A 15,691-nucleotide genomic window follows, 5' to 3' on the forward strand; every position below is an offset into this window, starting at 1 on the left:
TGACAGCCACACTTCAATGCACACCCCAATTCACCTGAAGGCTCCTGTTTCTGAAAACTTGGTCTTTATCTCTGCATCTGTGATAGGAGAGAAAAAGTAATAATTTTTTTAGTAGTGCTACAATCATAATACTTTTCACTGATCATGTGCTCCTATGTTCTGGGCACTGCTTTTCATCAGGTTTATCCAGGTAGCTCAGATCTCCAATCCCCAGACCAATGGAATGTGAGCATTAGCATCCAATAGGCTTAGCTGCAGAAGTACAGAGGTGAACACTTTTGAATGAATAACCACTGAATAAACGCTACTACAAGTCTGGACTTGAGGAACAATGAGTTGCCAAGGGAAATATGCTACCTGCAGATCTATGATCTGCTGACCTAAAGGCAGCAGGCTATGGGGCTCAGAGAGGCAGCCTTTTTATAGTCATCACAAAACACAACAGATTTACTTGGTGGGAATGAACTATTAGAACTAAATGGCAAGCAAATCTCATCAGACCTAAGCAAAAGTTCCTCTTTCATCTACAACTAGTAAATTTTAACAAAAGCAACTACCAACAACAAGAACAACAATAATAGCAGCTAACATTTATCAAGAGCCTATTTACATCAGGGAATATATGTGGAGTTTTACTAGATATAATCATTTCAATATATGAAGCTGGTATCACTAACTCTACGCAATGCTACAGACTCTCAGGAGGATAGGTAGAGACACTAAGCTAAGGGTAACATGAATAATGCACGAAACATCAGGAGAAGACACTAATGTCTGGTTTTCAGTGTAAAAGGTATTTAGGGCTTGTGCCATTGCCCTATGATTTGGAAATGTTTTTTCCCCAGTTTAACAGACAGTAGAAAGCTCAAGCTTTATAAAAGCTGAAACAAAACACATGATAAATAAGACAGAGTATTTCATATTCCTTAGGGAGAGATGATCTAGATCAAGTCTCAAAGGCCAGCTGATTGGGTCAAATGTGTACCCTCATAACTCTAGTAAAAACTGTAGTAAAAGAGTTGGTAGTGGCTATGTTTACTGGAAGGCCTTAGGCAGAAGCTCAGAAAACTGGTCCTGAGGGCCTCACCTTCAGTCCTGTACTCAGATTGTTCCAAGAGACGGAGGAGACGACCTTCATTTTGGCCTTTATCCTGTGTCAGAGAAAAAGAGATGAAAAGGTTACACAGACAGTCTAAAATACAACTTCCTAAAAAAATAAAATAAAATACAACTTCCTTAGCCTAGATCACAGATATCTCCACGTGAGAAGAGGTGTGGGGACATAGCTGAATGGAAGTCATTTGCTTTCTAATAAAGGAGGGTACACAATTAAAAAAAAAAAAGGTGGGGGGGCTTCTCTGCTGACTCAGGTGGTAAAGAATCTGCCTGCAGTGCAGGAGACCTGAGTTCAAACTCTGGGTCAGGAAGATCCCCTGGAGAAAGAAATGGCAACCCACTCCAGTATTCTTGCCTGGAGAATTTCATGGACAGAGCATCCTGGCAGGTTACAGTCCATGCTGTCTCAAAGAGTCCAACACAACTGAGTGACTTATCACTTTTACACAGTAAAAAAGCAAATATGATTAACAGATACATCTTTATGCCAAGAATATATCCAGGAATGGATACCAGAGTCAAGGCAAATTATTCTCAGTTCAGTTTAGTTCAGTCACTCAGTTGTGTTCGGCTCTTTGTGACCCCATGGACTGCAGCACGCCGCCAGCCTTCCCTATCCATCACCAACTCCTGGAGCTTGCTCAAACTCATGTCCGTTGAATCAGTGATGCCATCCAACAATCTCATCCTCTGTCTTCCTCTTCTCCTGCCTTCAATCTTTCCCAGCATCAGGGTCTTTTCCAATGAGTCAGTTCTTCACATCAGGTGGCCAAAGTATTGGAGTTTCAGCTTCAGCATCAGTCCTTCCAATGAATATTCAGGACTGATTTCCTTTAGGATTGACTGGCTTGATCTCCTTGCAGTCAAGGGATTCTCAAGAGTCTTTTCCAACACCACAGTTCAAAAGCATCAATTCTTCGGCACTCAGCTTTCTTTATAGTCCAACTCTCACATCTATACATGACTACTGGAAAAACCACAGCTTTGACTAGATGGACCTTTGTTGGCAAAGTAATGTCTTTGCTTTTTAATATGCTGTCTAAGTTGATTGTGGCTTTTCTTCCAAGGAGACTGCTCTTTACAGCATCGGATTTTACTTCCATCACCAGTAACATCCACAACTGAGCGTTGCTTTCGCTTTGGCTCCGTCTCTTCACTCTTTGTGGAGTTATTTCTCCACTCTTCTCCAGAAGCATATGGGGAACCTACCGACCTGGGGAGTGCATATTTCAGTGTCATATCTTTTTGCCTTTTCACACTGTTCATGGGGTTCTCATGGCAAGAATACTGAAGTGGTTTGCCATTCCCCTCTCCAGTGGACTACGTTTTCTCAGAACTCTCCACCATGACCTATCCATCTTGGGTGGCCCTACATGGCATGGCTCATAGTTTCATTGAGTTAGACAAGGCTGTGGTCCATGTGATCAGTTTGAATCGTTTTCTGTGATTGTGGTTTATTCTATAACCTTTGACCTATGATAGATTTGGAGAAGTTTAAAACAGAAAATAACAAGTTTCAAGTTAGCTTTTAGAGACAGTGATGCCAGAGAAAAAACTCTCTATGGTATAAACACATACCCATAAGCCTCAATTCCAAATTACAACCTCAAAAATCACCCCATTCATACAGGGGTCCCTTTTTCCCCTCATGACATATTATGGCTTCTCCATCTTGGTGTGCAATGATTGCTATGTCAGTAAGTCTAGAATATGGAGCTGCTGCTTTATCTTTAATTGCAAAGCCAAGACTTGCTCTTCCTGTTCTCTAATCACAAAGGCCAGAACGCACATCTTCCCAGTGACCAGGGTCAGATCCTATGACTTCCTAATAAGGCTAGGAACACGAGGTGTTCAGCAGAGTTGATCGTGAATATGTTCCTGGCAGTGGGGGTATGACTAGAAATACTTTCTGGAAAGTCATTTGGCAATACGTTTCAAGAGATTTTAAACTGTTTAGATTCATTGCCCTAAGAGCTCCACTTCAGGAAATCTATTCTAAGGGAATAATACAAAGACCAATTAATGCTTTAAACATAGCGTCATAATACAAAAGAACTGGAAACAATCTGAATGTCCAATAATATGAGAATGGTTAATTGACTATGTGATACAAACATTAAGAGTAATTTCAGAAACAGTTTAAAAATATACTTAGGAAGTTTGTTATGCTACAATAACTGTGTATGTACATATACAATTAATTAAAAATGCATAGGAAGAAAAAGACTGGGAAAAAAAAGGCCAAAATACTAAAAGATGTCATCTTTGAGTAACTAAATTATGGGTGATAATTCCCCCTGATTCTTCATACCTTTTTTAACTTCCTGTATTTTCTATATTAAGTATATACTACTTGAGTATATATTACTTTTATTTAAAAGAAAAAATAATTTTAAAAAGCATAAATCTAGTTTCAAGATAAACAGAAGAAAAGGAAAGAGGGAGGAAGGGGAGAAAGGAAGCCCCGAACAGAAATGTGAAGAACTAGGTAACCTTTCCTAAAACACTCCACACATACCTTTAGGTTCCTCAGCCGCTGCGGACGCCTCCTCCCCACAGCTGTGCGCACTCGCTCACCCTCTTCAGGCTCATCTCCTTGGTCACGTCTTGCGCGCTGGAGACAGGACTCTACGTGACACTGGTACTCTCTGAGCGGAACCAGGGATTTACAGAGGTAACACTTCTCATCCCTAGCCAAACGGAAAAAATGAAGAAAAAGCAGTTAAAAAAAAAAAATATTTGCTTTTGCCTCTATGCTCCTAGATACATCTCAAATTGTGTTTTTAAATCATAAAGTTATTCTATGGAGGAGAAATGTCAACCAAAGCAGAATCGCTCAGCAGGATCATCAATAAAATGAACTCAATGCCAATCCAAAGGACTGAGTGATTAGCGGTTTTCCCTGGCTGTTTCTTTGTATCCTGCTGTTGCAGCAGTAGGATGATAATGAAATAAGCTCTTCTAACTAACTCAAACAATGCTGATTGCTCTTCACTCATAAAATATTCTGTCAAACTCTTCTCAAATTAAGTGTAATAGTTTTTTCAAAGGGAAGTTAAAAATTTAGACAGAAAAGAGAACACCAAGAGCATTAAATCAAAAATGACATTTCTACCAGGGAGGGTGAACTTGTCTGATTAGTAAATCAAGTCTGTCTATATGCTGCCTTCCTCAATTCTACAGCTAGGAAGTTACTAAAACCATGTGGCTCTGCCACCGGCTTTTGCATAACTTCATATATATAGCTATTTTTATCTTTTTATAACATAGACTTTGTGTAAAGAGAGGAAATTGTGTCCTTGAGGTAAGGTTTATTGGCATCAGTGAAAATGGAATCCCTGGAGACAAAGGAAGAAAATGAACACTCATGAAGTATTTTCTCTGTGGTGAGAACTGGTGCAAGGCCCTTTAAACACAATTTCTCAATTAATTCCTTGGCCCAGTTAGGAAGGTACTACTCTCCCCAATGTCCTATAGCTAATAATTGTCAGAAGCCAGGATTGCCTGACTCATCAGATCATCTTAGTTTTAAGAAGCTAAAGAAAACCTTCCAAAATTTCTGGCTGTTGCGACTCAGTTACTACAGAAAGATTTAGACTGCCTTTAAGAAAAGTTTCTCTGAGAGGTCTTTAAAATAGGAGAAATAAGTCTCTCAAGTAATTAATCATCAGAAAGACTACAAGTGAAACTCTGCTTTATGAGAAAAGTTAGACTAGTGTACCTTTCAAGATTTATCCATTAATGTAAAAAGCATTATTAATACCCTACTTACACGAGAGAAGCAGCACTGTAAAAGCAGCATAAGTTTTTGAGTCAGGTAGACTTTGCCAGTTCTGGCTACATGATCTTAACTAGTTACCTATAATTTATCTTCAGTTTCTATAGCTATTTTTAAAAAAGAAAAAAAGACTACCATATCAACAATTGTGATAGTTATAAAGTAAATAAAGCACTCAGCACAGTGGCTGGCACATAATATTAAAAGCTCAACAAAGAGGTATTACTGTTGTTGCTGTCTCACACACATTCCATTAGATGCTGGGGATATAAACACGAATGAAGGCAAGTATCTGTCTTCAAATATTAAACTCACAGACTAGCCAGGGAGACAGAAATGTCAAAAATGAAAGAAAAAAAGATTAGTGCAATAGTGTGATGAATACAGTCCTAGAAGAATATCTGCATTATGGTAGGATTCTAAAAGAAGGAAGTGGATCAGCTCTGCTCAATTGGATTAAGGAAGGCAGCTATGAAATTTAGAGTCTAAGATAGGATCTGTGTTTCAAAGAAAAATGTTTCTAATTACTAACTGCTCTAATTTATTGTTGGTGATATCTTTACTTTTAGGAGGTAGTACTTATACCTGACCTCCCCCTTGCCTCTGCCTCCGCTGGGAACAAATGTGCATTCTTAGTCAAGCTGCAATCCACAACCCAAGGAAGTCTTCAATATTGCCCAATTTCTTGCAACTCAACTTCTGTACCACTACATTGCAAAATAGCTCACTGCTTCCCCAAAGCACCAAACACCAAAACGCAAATTCAAAGAAAACAGAAAGCTCAGAGCAATGTGGAAGTGGAGTGGGTGGCAGGGTCTTTTCAGAGTAACAAAAAGGGACACAAGAGGCCACCAATACCGACATAAACTGAGAATACTAAACAGAAATTCAGGTGTTAAAGCAACGATTTGATTGCCTGGTCAAAGAAACCCAGGGTAAGAGAGGAACTGGTCTCTCATTTGGTCTAAGCAATGGTATGCTAAGCAAGAGCTCCATAAACACAGTGCACCTACTTACTTGTCAACATTTTGGGAAGTCTGAGCAGCTGTCGCACTGTCACGTCTATTCAAGGCCTCTCTTTGACTCCGAGTCAACACTTTCAACAAAAAAAGAAAGATAAGAAATTTAAATATTAAAAAGAAAGAAAGAAAGAAAATCTGTTAGCTGGCAGTAGTCTGTAAATATAAAATGTACTGGAAGTAGAAAAGTTTAAAATTCTGTTCCAAATGGGAGAGGTGACTAGGAAACCTCTGCCTTTCTACTATAGAGAATAGTACTTGCATAATATGGACTGAAACTGCCAGCTGCAAGGTATTTCCATATTTGCTATTGAGATCTATTTTTCCTCTATTTGCCATTAGATCTAAAGATCTATTCCACACCAAGAAAAGTTTTTGTGTACTACCTCAACTTGCAGCACTCAGGGGAAGGATTTATACTTTCCCAATGAAAATTCTGTCTGGTGTGATATACGCTCTAATAAGATGCTTTTTGATACATAGCAATGATAGCTACATCTGAGTGCCCACATTAGCTCCAATCTTTATAAAACACTGGAAAGGGTTCCATTTACCAGTGAGAAAAGCAGAGCTCAGAACAGTTAACACAACCAGTCTTTTCCACTACACTAGGACCACCTCCTAATTCTAGTGAATATAGACAGCTTTAGCCCAGGTGGCATACAAATTCTTTTCTCATACCAAAAGGTATGTTTACAAAATCACACTCTCTTAAAGGGTCTTGGAAGTTAATTAACCAACTTGTTTTTCAGTCTTCATTCCTTGCAGTTAACAAGAATTATGAACGTCTCACTTCAAACCTTGCCTTTGTCCCTCTTGACACTTGAAATTCCCATGACAGAAGATTTAGAAAGGTTATCAGTTCACAAAATAACTTAGGTTGTGGAAGCATTTACCTAGACCAGAGGTTAACAAATTTTTTCTGTACAGGACCAGACAGTAGGTAGTTTAGGTTTGGAAGGCCATATGGTCTCTGTCACAACTATTCAACTGGGCATGAGCATTCCTATAGCAGGAAGGCAGCCATAGGCAACATTATAATGGGGTGTGGTGCATGTTAGGTAACTGCAGTCATGTCCGACTCTTTTGCAACCCTATGGACTATAGCCCATCAGGCTTCTCTGTCCATGGGATTCTCCAGGCAAGAATACTGGAGTGGGTTGCCATGTCCTTCTCCAGGGGATCTTCCCAACTCAGGGATCAAACCCAGGTCTCCAGCATTGCAGTCAGATTCTTCACCATCTTAAAACTTTATTTACAAAAACAGATGTCTGACTGTATTTGACTCTGGCAAACCATAGTTTACCTACCCTTCTAGTCCAACCTAACACTCATAAAAATGCCTCTAAAAGTATCCCTGACAAGTGATTATACAGTCTCAACTTGACTGTGTTCAATTACTGAGGAGAATTCACTTCCTCCTAGAGAAACCCATTCTACTGCTAAACAACATTTCTAGCTCAATCTGCATTTATGGGCTGTATGGATACATTTACCCCCTTTTCCACAAGTCAGTTCTTTGAACATGGAACAAGTTGCATTACTTGTAACCTTCAAAACAGGTACTTTATCTAGTCATTAAGCTAATCTGTAATAAGACCTAGAATACAGACCCTTTTGAAGGCCTAGGGTAGCTCTAATCCTTTTAGTGATCCTCCAGAGACTGGTATTATTATTCCGTCCTATTTTAAAGGTACAAAAATAAGCTCAAAGGAATTGACTTTGCCAAGCTAACACAACTAGGAAGAACCCAGGACACAGTCTAGATCTGTCTGATTCTTATACCCATGTTATCTTTCGAGTTAACCTCTACATATACCCCAATCTGTTAAGTCTTCCATATGTGTGGCACCCCAAAACAGATCCAATATTCCAACAAGCAATCTGACCAGTAAAGAGAACACAAGAACCACAAGCTACCTCATTCAGACTAATTCAGCCAAGACTGTGACAATATTGGTATTCTACTGGCTTAAACTGAACTTAAAGGCAGTTAAAATATATCCCCCTTCCTCCCAAATCATCTTCAAAATGCTATCAAGACAGGTCTCCTAATTCTATATTTGGGTAACTAAACTGTTGGGTATTTTTCCCCTTCAACAGGGCTTTATATTTATCCCTGTTCTTTTCAGTTGCACATTGCAGTCTGTTGAGATCATCTGAAGTCTTGATTCTGTCATCTGATGTTATACTAGCTCTCTGTTCCAGCTCTGCTTCATCTGCATATATGACAAGCATGCTTTCTACATCTTCATCCAAGTCACTGGGGAAAAATGGTTGTAAATGATTAGGCCAAGGACAGAGAAAACTGTGGCATGTTACCAGAGAAGCCTATCTTCCCCTAGTCCAAATTTCCTTTAAATACTTAATCAAGCAAATATTTATTGAGAATCTTTAATGTGTGAGTAATCTGGGGAGATAACAGGAAATTATGAGGCATAGTTCTTTCTCTTAAGGAGCTTACAATCTACTAAGGGAGACAGCACATACACTAAAATCACTGTAATACAATGTTAAAGAGATATGCATAATAAAACATGATCATATACAGAAGCAACTATTAATAATGTCTTGTCTCTGGGGAGGATGACAGGGACACCAGGGGACTAGAATAGGTGGTAGACATATTTCTCACTATATAGTTTTCTATACTAAACTGAATTAAAAATTTTAAGAAATATGCATTTACCTGAAAAAAATTAAAACTCTAATTCAAAAATATATGTATCCCTATGGTCACTGCAGCATTATTTACAGTAGCCAAGATATGGAAGCAACGTAAGTGTCCATCAACAGATGAATGGATAGAGAAGAAGTGATATGTATATCAATGGAATATTATTCAGACATTAAAAAAAAAAGCCCTTGCCATTTGCAACAACATGGATGGACCTAGAGGATATTGTGCTAAGTGACGTAAGCCAGACAGAGAAAGACAAGCACTACATGATTTCACCTATATGCAGAATCTAAAAAATAAAGCAAACAAATACAACAGAACAGAAACTGAGTCGTAGAAGCAAAGAACAAACAGGGAGTTGCCAGGGGTGGCCAGCAGGGGGCGAGGAGGGGGCATGGGCGGGAATCAGGTGAGGGAGATTAAGAAGTACAAACTTCCAGTTAGAAAATTTAAAAAAAAAAAATTTTTTTTAAGTTTCTCCCTTTTCTCTTCAAAAGGGGAAATAGAGACCAGCTTATAGTGAGGAATTAGGCACAAATTAGACTAGATGATCTACTTCTAAGTTCCCTCCAACTCAGAGATTTTGTAAGTAAAAATAAAGTACTGCAGGAGAAAAACATCCTGGACATAGTTGTATAACCACCTACAAAACCCACCTCCTGTTCTATCAGCTAACCCACATTTCTCCAACTTATGTACAAGGACTTTGAGAGATTTTATCAAGGGCCTTGCTGAAATCAATTCTTAAAAGACTAGCATTTCAGACTACATAAATCTTTAAGTGTTTGCTGCCACCTCTCTATTTGTCCCCCATCTTGACTGTCAAGTATTTTTCCAAAGGAAATACTTAGGAAACCACTCCACAAACAGGGCTGGGAAAGAAATTGTTTACAGCACTTTATATTAATATGAAGGTGAAGGGGTTAAGTCACTCAGTCATGTCCGACTCTTTGCAAACCCATGGACTGTAACCTGCCAGGCTCCTCTGTCCATGGAATTCTCCAAGAAAGAATACTGGAGTGGGTTGCCATTCCCTTCTCCAGGGGATCTTCCCAACCCACGGATTGAACTCAGGTTTCCTGCGTTGCAGGCATATTCTTTACTGCCTGAGCAACCAGGGAAGCTCTCTATATATTAATTTATACCTCTGTAAATAGCACGTTTCTGTTATTTGTCAGTCGTTTTTCTATATCACAAGAACTTCTGAATCCAGAGATTCCAGATTTTTATTTGATCTCTTTACCATCCCCACACAGTCTAGCAAAGATTAGATGTTAATAAATATTTGTCAATTTAAGTCACAGCAAGGGATTCATGGGGAAAAAGGACTCTTATTTTATGAGAACCTTTTCTGTATCAGGGACTTAATAAACATAATTGTTAATCTTTAAAATAGTCCTGCAAGGCACATATCACTATTTGTATTTTATATATGATGAAATAAACTGACCAAGATCACAAAGCTAAAAGAACAACAAAGAAACATGGCACCAAGAATACAATATGAGTCTGACTTTAAAGAAATATATGTTCTTCTCTAAGAGCAGGCTGCCTTTCCCGGGAAATAAGACAGCAAAGGATGGGAAGACAAAAAATGATAAATGGGCAGGTGGAAAAGAGATTTGGCAGATGGCTGAGAATTATATGCTAATTCTATATTAAATGTTATGATCAGAGAAGACTTGGACTGGGCCTTGCAGCTACATTTTTCCTTTGAAAACTACTACCCCTACAAAGGAGCAGAAAGGTGGTAAGTTGCTCTAAAAGAGTCTTCTACTCTGGTTTATGAGTGCTGAGAGAGCCATTTCAACTAGCTATAGGATGAGAACTCAATATGAAACTTAAATCCAAAAACTCAGTTGCTGGTGACAAGAGCCAAAGATTTCAAAAGGGAACAATGGAGTCTGAGGACAGCTCTAAGAGAACAACTACCTAGGCAAGGTAAGCAAAACAGAAAGGAGGAATATCACTGAGAGCATCACCCATAAACCTACAACCATTAACTCAGGTTTTTATAAACCACTGGATGGAAAACACCCTAAGAAACTGCATTTGGGACTTGACTTGGCACTGTCAAGATACAAAGAAGCAGTGACACACAATGGAATAATGTGCATCAACTTTATAGTTGGACAAATCCATTCCCAAGTTGGGACTCTACTAGTTGTGTTGCCTTCCATAAGCTACCTAAGCTCTCTGAGTATCAGCTGACTTAACCACAAAATGATATGATAATAAGCATCTATCCCCTTGGGTTTTGGTAAGGCTCACAACAAATAATCCAAATAAGTTTAAGAGTGTTTGTGCACAGAAAGCACTCCGGTAACATTACTTGTTTATTACCATGTAATTCTTGTTATTAGTCTTCCGTATTTATTTCTTAGTCTTATCCAAAGATATAAGCCCAGTTTTAAATCAACACCTACCAGCCTATCGGATTAGGTTTTACTCTTAAGTGTTTCCCATTCTAATTTGTACAAATAAAATGAAATAACCAAACCGTTACAGAACAATTACCAATACTATGTAAGCATCAGCACATTTATTTTCAAAATCCAAAGCAGACAAGCAATCAAAAATAAAAACATAAGACCTTGAACTGTAAACAGTGAAGACAATGGCTCCTTGAGTTAAACGTATATATGTACAAAGAAGAGAGATTTGGCAGAATGACAAGTTATTCTCAGTTTGTCTCCCTCAGCCTCAAAACCACATCAGCAGAAAATAATGGGAGGCCACAGAGTTGTTTATGTTCCTGTTAAGGCTGACTGTCCTCCAACTTAACATTTCTTAGTGAAATGTTAGAGGAAAAAGGAAACGCCTGCTCCACTTGCATGCTGCCTGCCTCAGTGTTGCCAGTCTTCCCTAAGAGACTAGTCCCAACACAAAGGCTACCAAAAGAACTGACCATTATCTACCACTTTGAGACATGTGGCTATTTAAATTTAAATCCTAATTAGAATTAAAAATAATTTAAAACTTAGCTCAACAGTCACGTGAGTTAAATTTCAAGTGTTCAATAACCACATGCGACTTGTGGCTACCATGTTTGGTCCTATTGTTACAGAACATTTCTGTCACTACAGACAGTTCCACTGGCTAGCACTTCTTTAAGAGATAACCAGGACTAATCCTTTATTGCCTTAAATTTGCTTACTTTGGATACCCTGAGAAATTTAAGCTTCCGGTGGCTTCTCTCATCACTTAGATTCTCATTCCCACATGACTAATCTGTCATCTGGGCACACTTTTCTAATATGACCCAGTCTCTCACTACTGCTCTCACAATAACTGCCCTCTGGAATTTGGGTCAGTGATAAAAAAAATCCTTGACGTTCTTAACCTTCTTTGTGAAAGTACTCTTCATCTTCTTGCTGTAAATAAAAGATGGCTGTCCTCCGAAGGTACTGTTTCTCCCTGTACCCTCTCAAGTACTGGCTGTTTCCTCTTCCTTATAACTCAGTACCACTGACCCAGAGGTAATTACCCTCTTACTCCTCATTGTTGCTTCCAGACTACTGGAAAAACCTCTTTTGAAGCACAAACCATTCTGCTGCCCTTGCTACTCCACCTTGAAGAAGTTATCTACTATCCCCTTCATCACCCACCCCACCCACTTTTCTGGCCACTCACTGAACATTTTAACAGATGACTTACTTTGTTTTTGCCCCTCTTGCCATTATTCTTGATGATTTTAATGCCTATATATTAGCTGAAGAATATGCAAGTTGCAGTTTTTTGTAGTTCAACCTTAGGTTAGTTATGGTTCAATTTGGTATCTGTCCTCTCACTTCCTTGACCTTTTTGCTATCAGCTCCCATGGATGAGATCTTAGCTTTGCTCAAGTGGGATTGTGAGAGAGAAGTAAGCATAATGCCTTCAGGCATCCATTGCATGTAATGCATTAACCTCTGTCCTCTGCATTTAGAATAGTACCAACCAGTTATGTATCATCCTTGGGACAAGTAAGGAAAACATTCGATTCATTTTCTGTGTTCTGCGGTTCCAGTGAGGAATCCTGATTGAGCCTGTCAATAATAATCATGCTACTTTCAAGACCACCACCACCATCTTGTCCAGCTCACTCCTTCTAATACTCTAATTCTAATAATCCTTCAGCCCCACTAGAACATCTAATTTCAGGCCATCACCTTTTCATCATCCATCATCCTGTAACATCCTCACTTTCCTTCTTACCTAACTTAGATCTCATGGTGATCATACCAACCATTCCTCTGAATATTTTCTCAACTTATTTCTACTGTACTGTCTCGCAAAACCCAATTCTGGTTAATTCTATTTCACCACCTATTACGTGTCCCTACCTAAGCAGCACAAATGTGCTGACTATGCTTATGTTATATTTAAGACCCAAAAACCTCAAGCAGCACCTCAGTATGGCCTAGCAATCCTAGTATGTCTCCATACTCCATAGTCAGTTTATAATTCTACTCTCAGAAATTATTTCACAACTTCTATGCTATCCTCAAACTGGATACGATTCCAAGTCTGTTAAGAATCCAAAGCCAGTACCACAATGCCAAACTGCCCTCTCTGTTGTGGAGAAGGCACACAGGCATCCTGTCCCTACTCAAGTTGTAGCAATTTTCATTCAAGTTGAAGAGATAAGCTTGCCTTTCTCAAAAAAGTACACTTGAATGTTGAGCAAATGACCTTAATCTTCAGTGCTGCTGTAGTTGACTCCTGCATGGTTTCTTCAATATTTTTCCATATAAGACAAAAATACTCATATAAAAATGTGCTTGGCAGTGCCCCCATCACCCTGAGACTTAAAGGAAAGAATTAATTCTGAGAACAGAATTAATTCTGTGTCTTAAACCACACAATTCCTACTTAGGATATAGAAATAAAGGGTCTACAACCATTATATTTTTAAGAATAAACTTCTTCAATCTGAGGTATTAAATAATTTGGAGGTCTTAGAAAAACAATCACTTGTGTAGTCCCTACTAGTATATGTGTCTATTTATAGGACAATCTTTTGCTTTAATAGTTGGCATTTTTATTTAAGCAGTTTGACAATATACAAAGATTCTGCATATTAAAAAGCAGAGACGTTACTGTGCCAACAAAGGTCCATCTGGTCAAGGCTATGGTTTTTCCAGTGGTCATGTATGGATGTGAGAGTTGGACTGCGAAGAAAGCTGAGCGCCGAAAAATTGATGCTTTTGAACTGTGGTGTTGGAAAAGACTCTTGAGAGTCCCTTGGACTGCAAGGAGATCCAACCAGTCCATCCTAAAGGAGATCAGTCCTGGGTGTTCACTGGAAGGACTGATGCTGAAGCTGAAATTCCAGTACTTTGGCTACCTCATGCGAAGAGCTGACTCATTGGAAAAGACCCTGATGCTGGGAGGGATTGGGGGCAGGAGGAGAAGAGGACGACAGAGGATGAGACGGCTGGATGGCATCACCAACTTGATGAACATGAGTTTGATTAAACTCTGGGAGTTTGTGATGGACAGGAAGGTCTGGCATGCTGCGATTCATGGGGTCGCAAAGAGCTGGACATGACTGAGCGATTGAACTGAACTGAACTGAACTGAACTGCCTGCAATGCAGGAGACCCAGGTTCAATCCCTGGGTCAGGAAGATACCCTGGAGAAAAGAATGGCTACCCACTGCAGTATTCGTGCCTGGAGAATTCCATGGACAGAGGAGCCTGGCGCACTACATCCATAGGGTCGCAAAGAGTCAGACATGACTGAGCCACTAACACTTTAACTTTCATAAAGAATTTAAACATAATTCACATGTTCTGATCCATGTGGGAATCTACTCTGAGGAAATCACTTGAATTTAGACAAAATCTATCATATATTCTATCAAAGCATTTTTATAACAATGAAAAATTTAAACAACCCAGTGTTCAAATACAGAATGAAATACGATGCAGAAATTTTAAAATAAAGACTGAAAGGAAATAAACCAAAATATTAACTGTAATTGCAGCAAGGAGATTAGGGGATGGTTAGTTTTGGATGATTATCCTTCTATGTTGCCAGTTTTTTTCAATGAGCATGTATTCCTCTGATAATTTATAAAATTATTTAAATATTGAGAGACACCCTTAATGAAATAATGGATCTGGGCAATGATCATCAATGACTATTAGTTGAATATACTTTCAAATGGATGGATTAGGTTGATCCCACTAATCAATCTTAACATTATAAAAGAGAGATAACCAGACAGTACATATCTCACAGTGGGTTGCCATTTCCTTCTCTAATGCATGAAAGTGAAGTCGCTCAGTCGTGTCCGACTCTTTGCGACCCCATGGACTGCAGCCTACCAGGTCCTCCATCCACGGGATTTTCTGGGCAAGAGTACTGGAGTGGGGTGCCATTGCCTTCTCTGATGATATAATATACCACCTATGAAATACTCTTGTTAAAAAAAAAATCTAGGGACTTTCCTGGTGGACCAGTGGTTAAGAATCCACCTTGCAATGCAAGCGACACCTGTTGGATCCCTGGTCGAGGAACTAAGATTTGACATGTCTTGGAGCAAGTAAGCCCCAGGCCCAACTACTGTGCCTAAGCGCCACAACTAGAGAGTCTCAGAACTGCAATAAAAGATCCCACATGACGCAATGTGCTGCGACTACTGTAGCCCATGTGCTTAGAGCCTGTGCTTCGCAACAAGAGAAGCCACCAACACTGGAACAGAATGAAGCCCCCGCTCACAGCAACTAGAGAAAGTCTGCATGCAGCAACAAAGAGCGAGGCCGACAACAACAAAAAATTTTTTAAAATCTAAATAAATGGAATCTGATCAAGCCTCAAATCAAAACAGAAGCGTCCAGAAAATATAGTTCAGAACAAAAGACCATGTTAAAGATGACAATAAGCATACAATCAGCAAAATTTAGGAGGGAAATTCTGAAAGACAAAAAGCTAATCTCTTTAACAAACTATAAAGAAAACAAAGAGAAGAGGATACAGAGACTAAAAGAAACTTGAAAGACACTGGGACTTCTCCAGTGGTTCAGCAGCTAGGACTCGGTGCTCCCAATGCAGGGCCCATATTGATCCCTGGTCAGGAATCCCACATGCTGCAGCTAAAGATCCCACATG

At 39.2% G+C, this 15,691-nt stretch overlaps 1 protein-coding gene across 6 annotated transcripts in view; it reads right to left on the bottom strand.

The window, feature by feature from the left end:
- The window catches only part of UIMC1 (ubiquitin interaction motif containing 1), a 116,103-nt gene that overhangs the window by 1,063 nt on the left and 99,349 nt on the right, over positions 1 to 15,691 (bottom strand). For all 6 annotated transcript variants that reach the window (XM_070465149.1, XM_070465151.1, XM_070465150.1 and 3 more), the window contains 4 exons: positions 5,912 to 5,990; positions 3,635 to 3,806; positions 1,088 to 1,151; positions 35 to 77 (listed from right to left, as the gene is read on the bottom strand). In XM_070465149.1, coding sequence (XP_070321250.1) covers positions 35 to 77; positions 1,088 to 1,151; positions 3,635 to 3,806; positions 5,912 to 5,990 — 358 coding nt within the window. The remainder of the gene's footprint in view (positions 1 to 34; positions 78 to 1,087; positions 1,152 to 3,634; positions 3,807 to 5,911; positions 5,991 to 15,691) is intronic.

The sequence above is a fragment of the Odocoileus virginianus genome, chromosome 3 (genome assembly GCF_023699985.2).
Source record: "Odocoileus virginianus isolate 20LAN1187 ecotype Illinois chromosome 3, Ovbor_1.2, whole genome shotgun sequence".
Taxonomy (NCBI): Eukaryota; Metazoa; Chordata; class Mammalia; order Artiodactyla; family Cervidae; genus Odocoileus; species Odocoileus virginianus.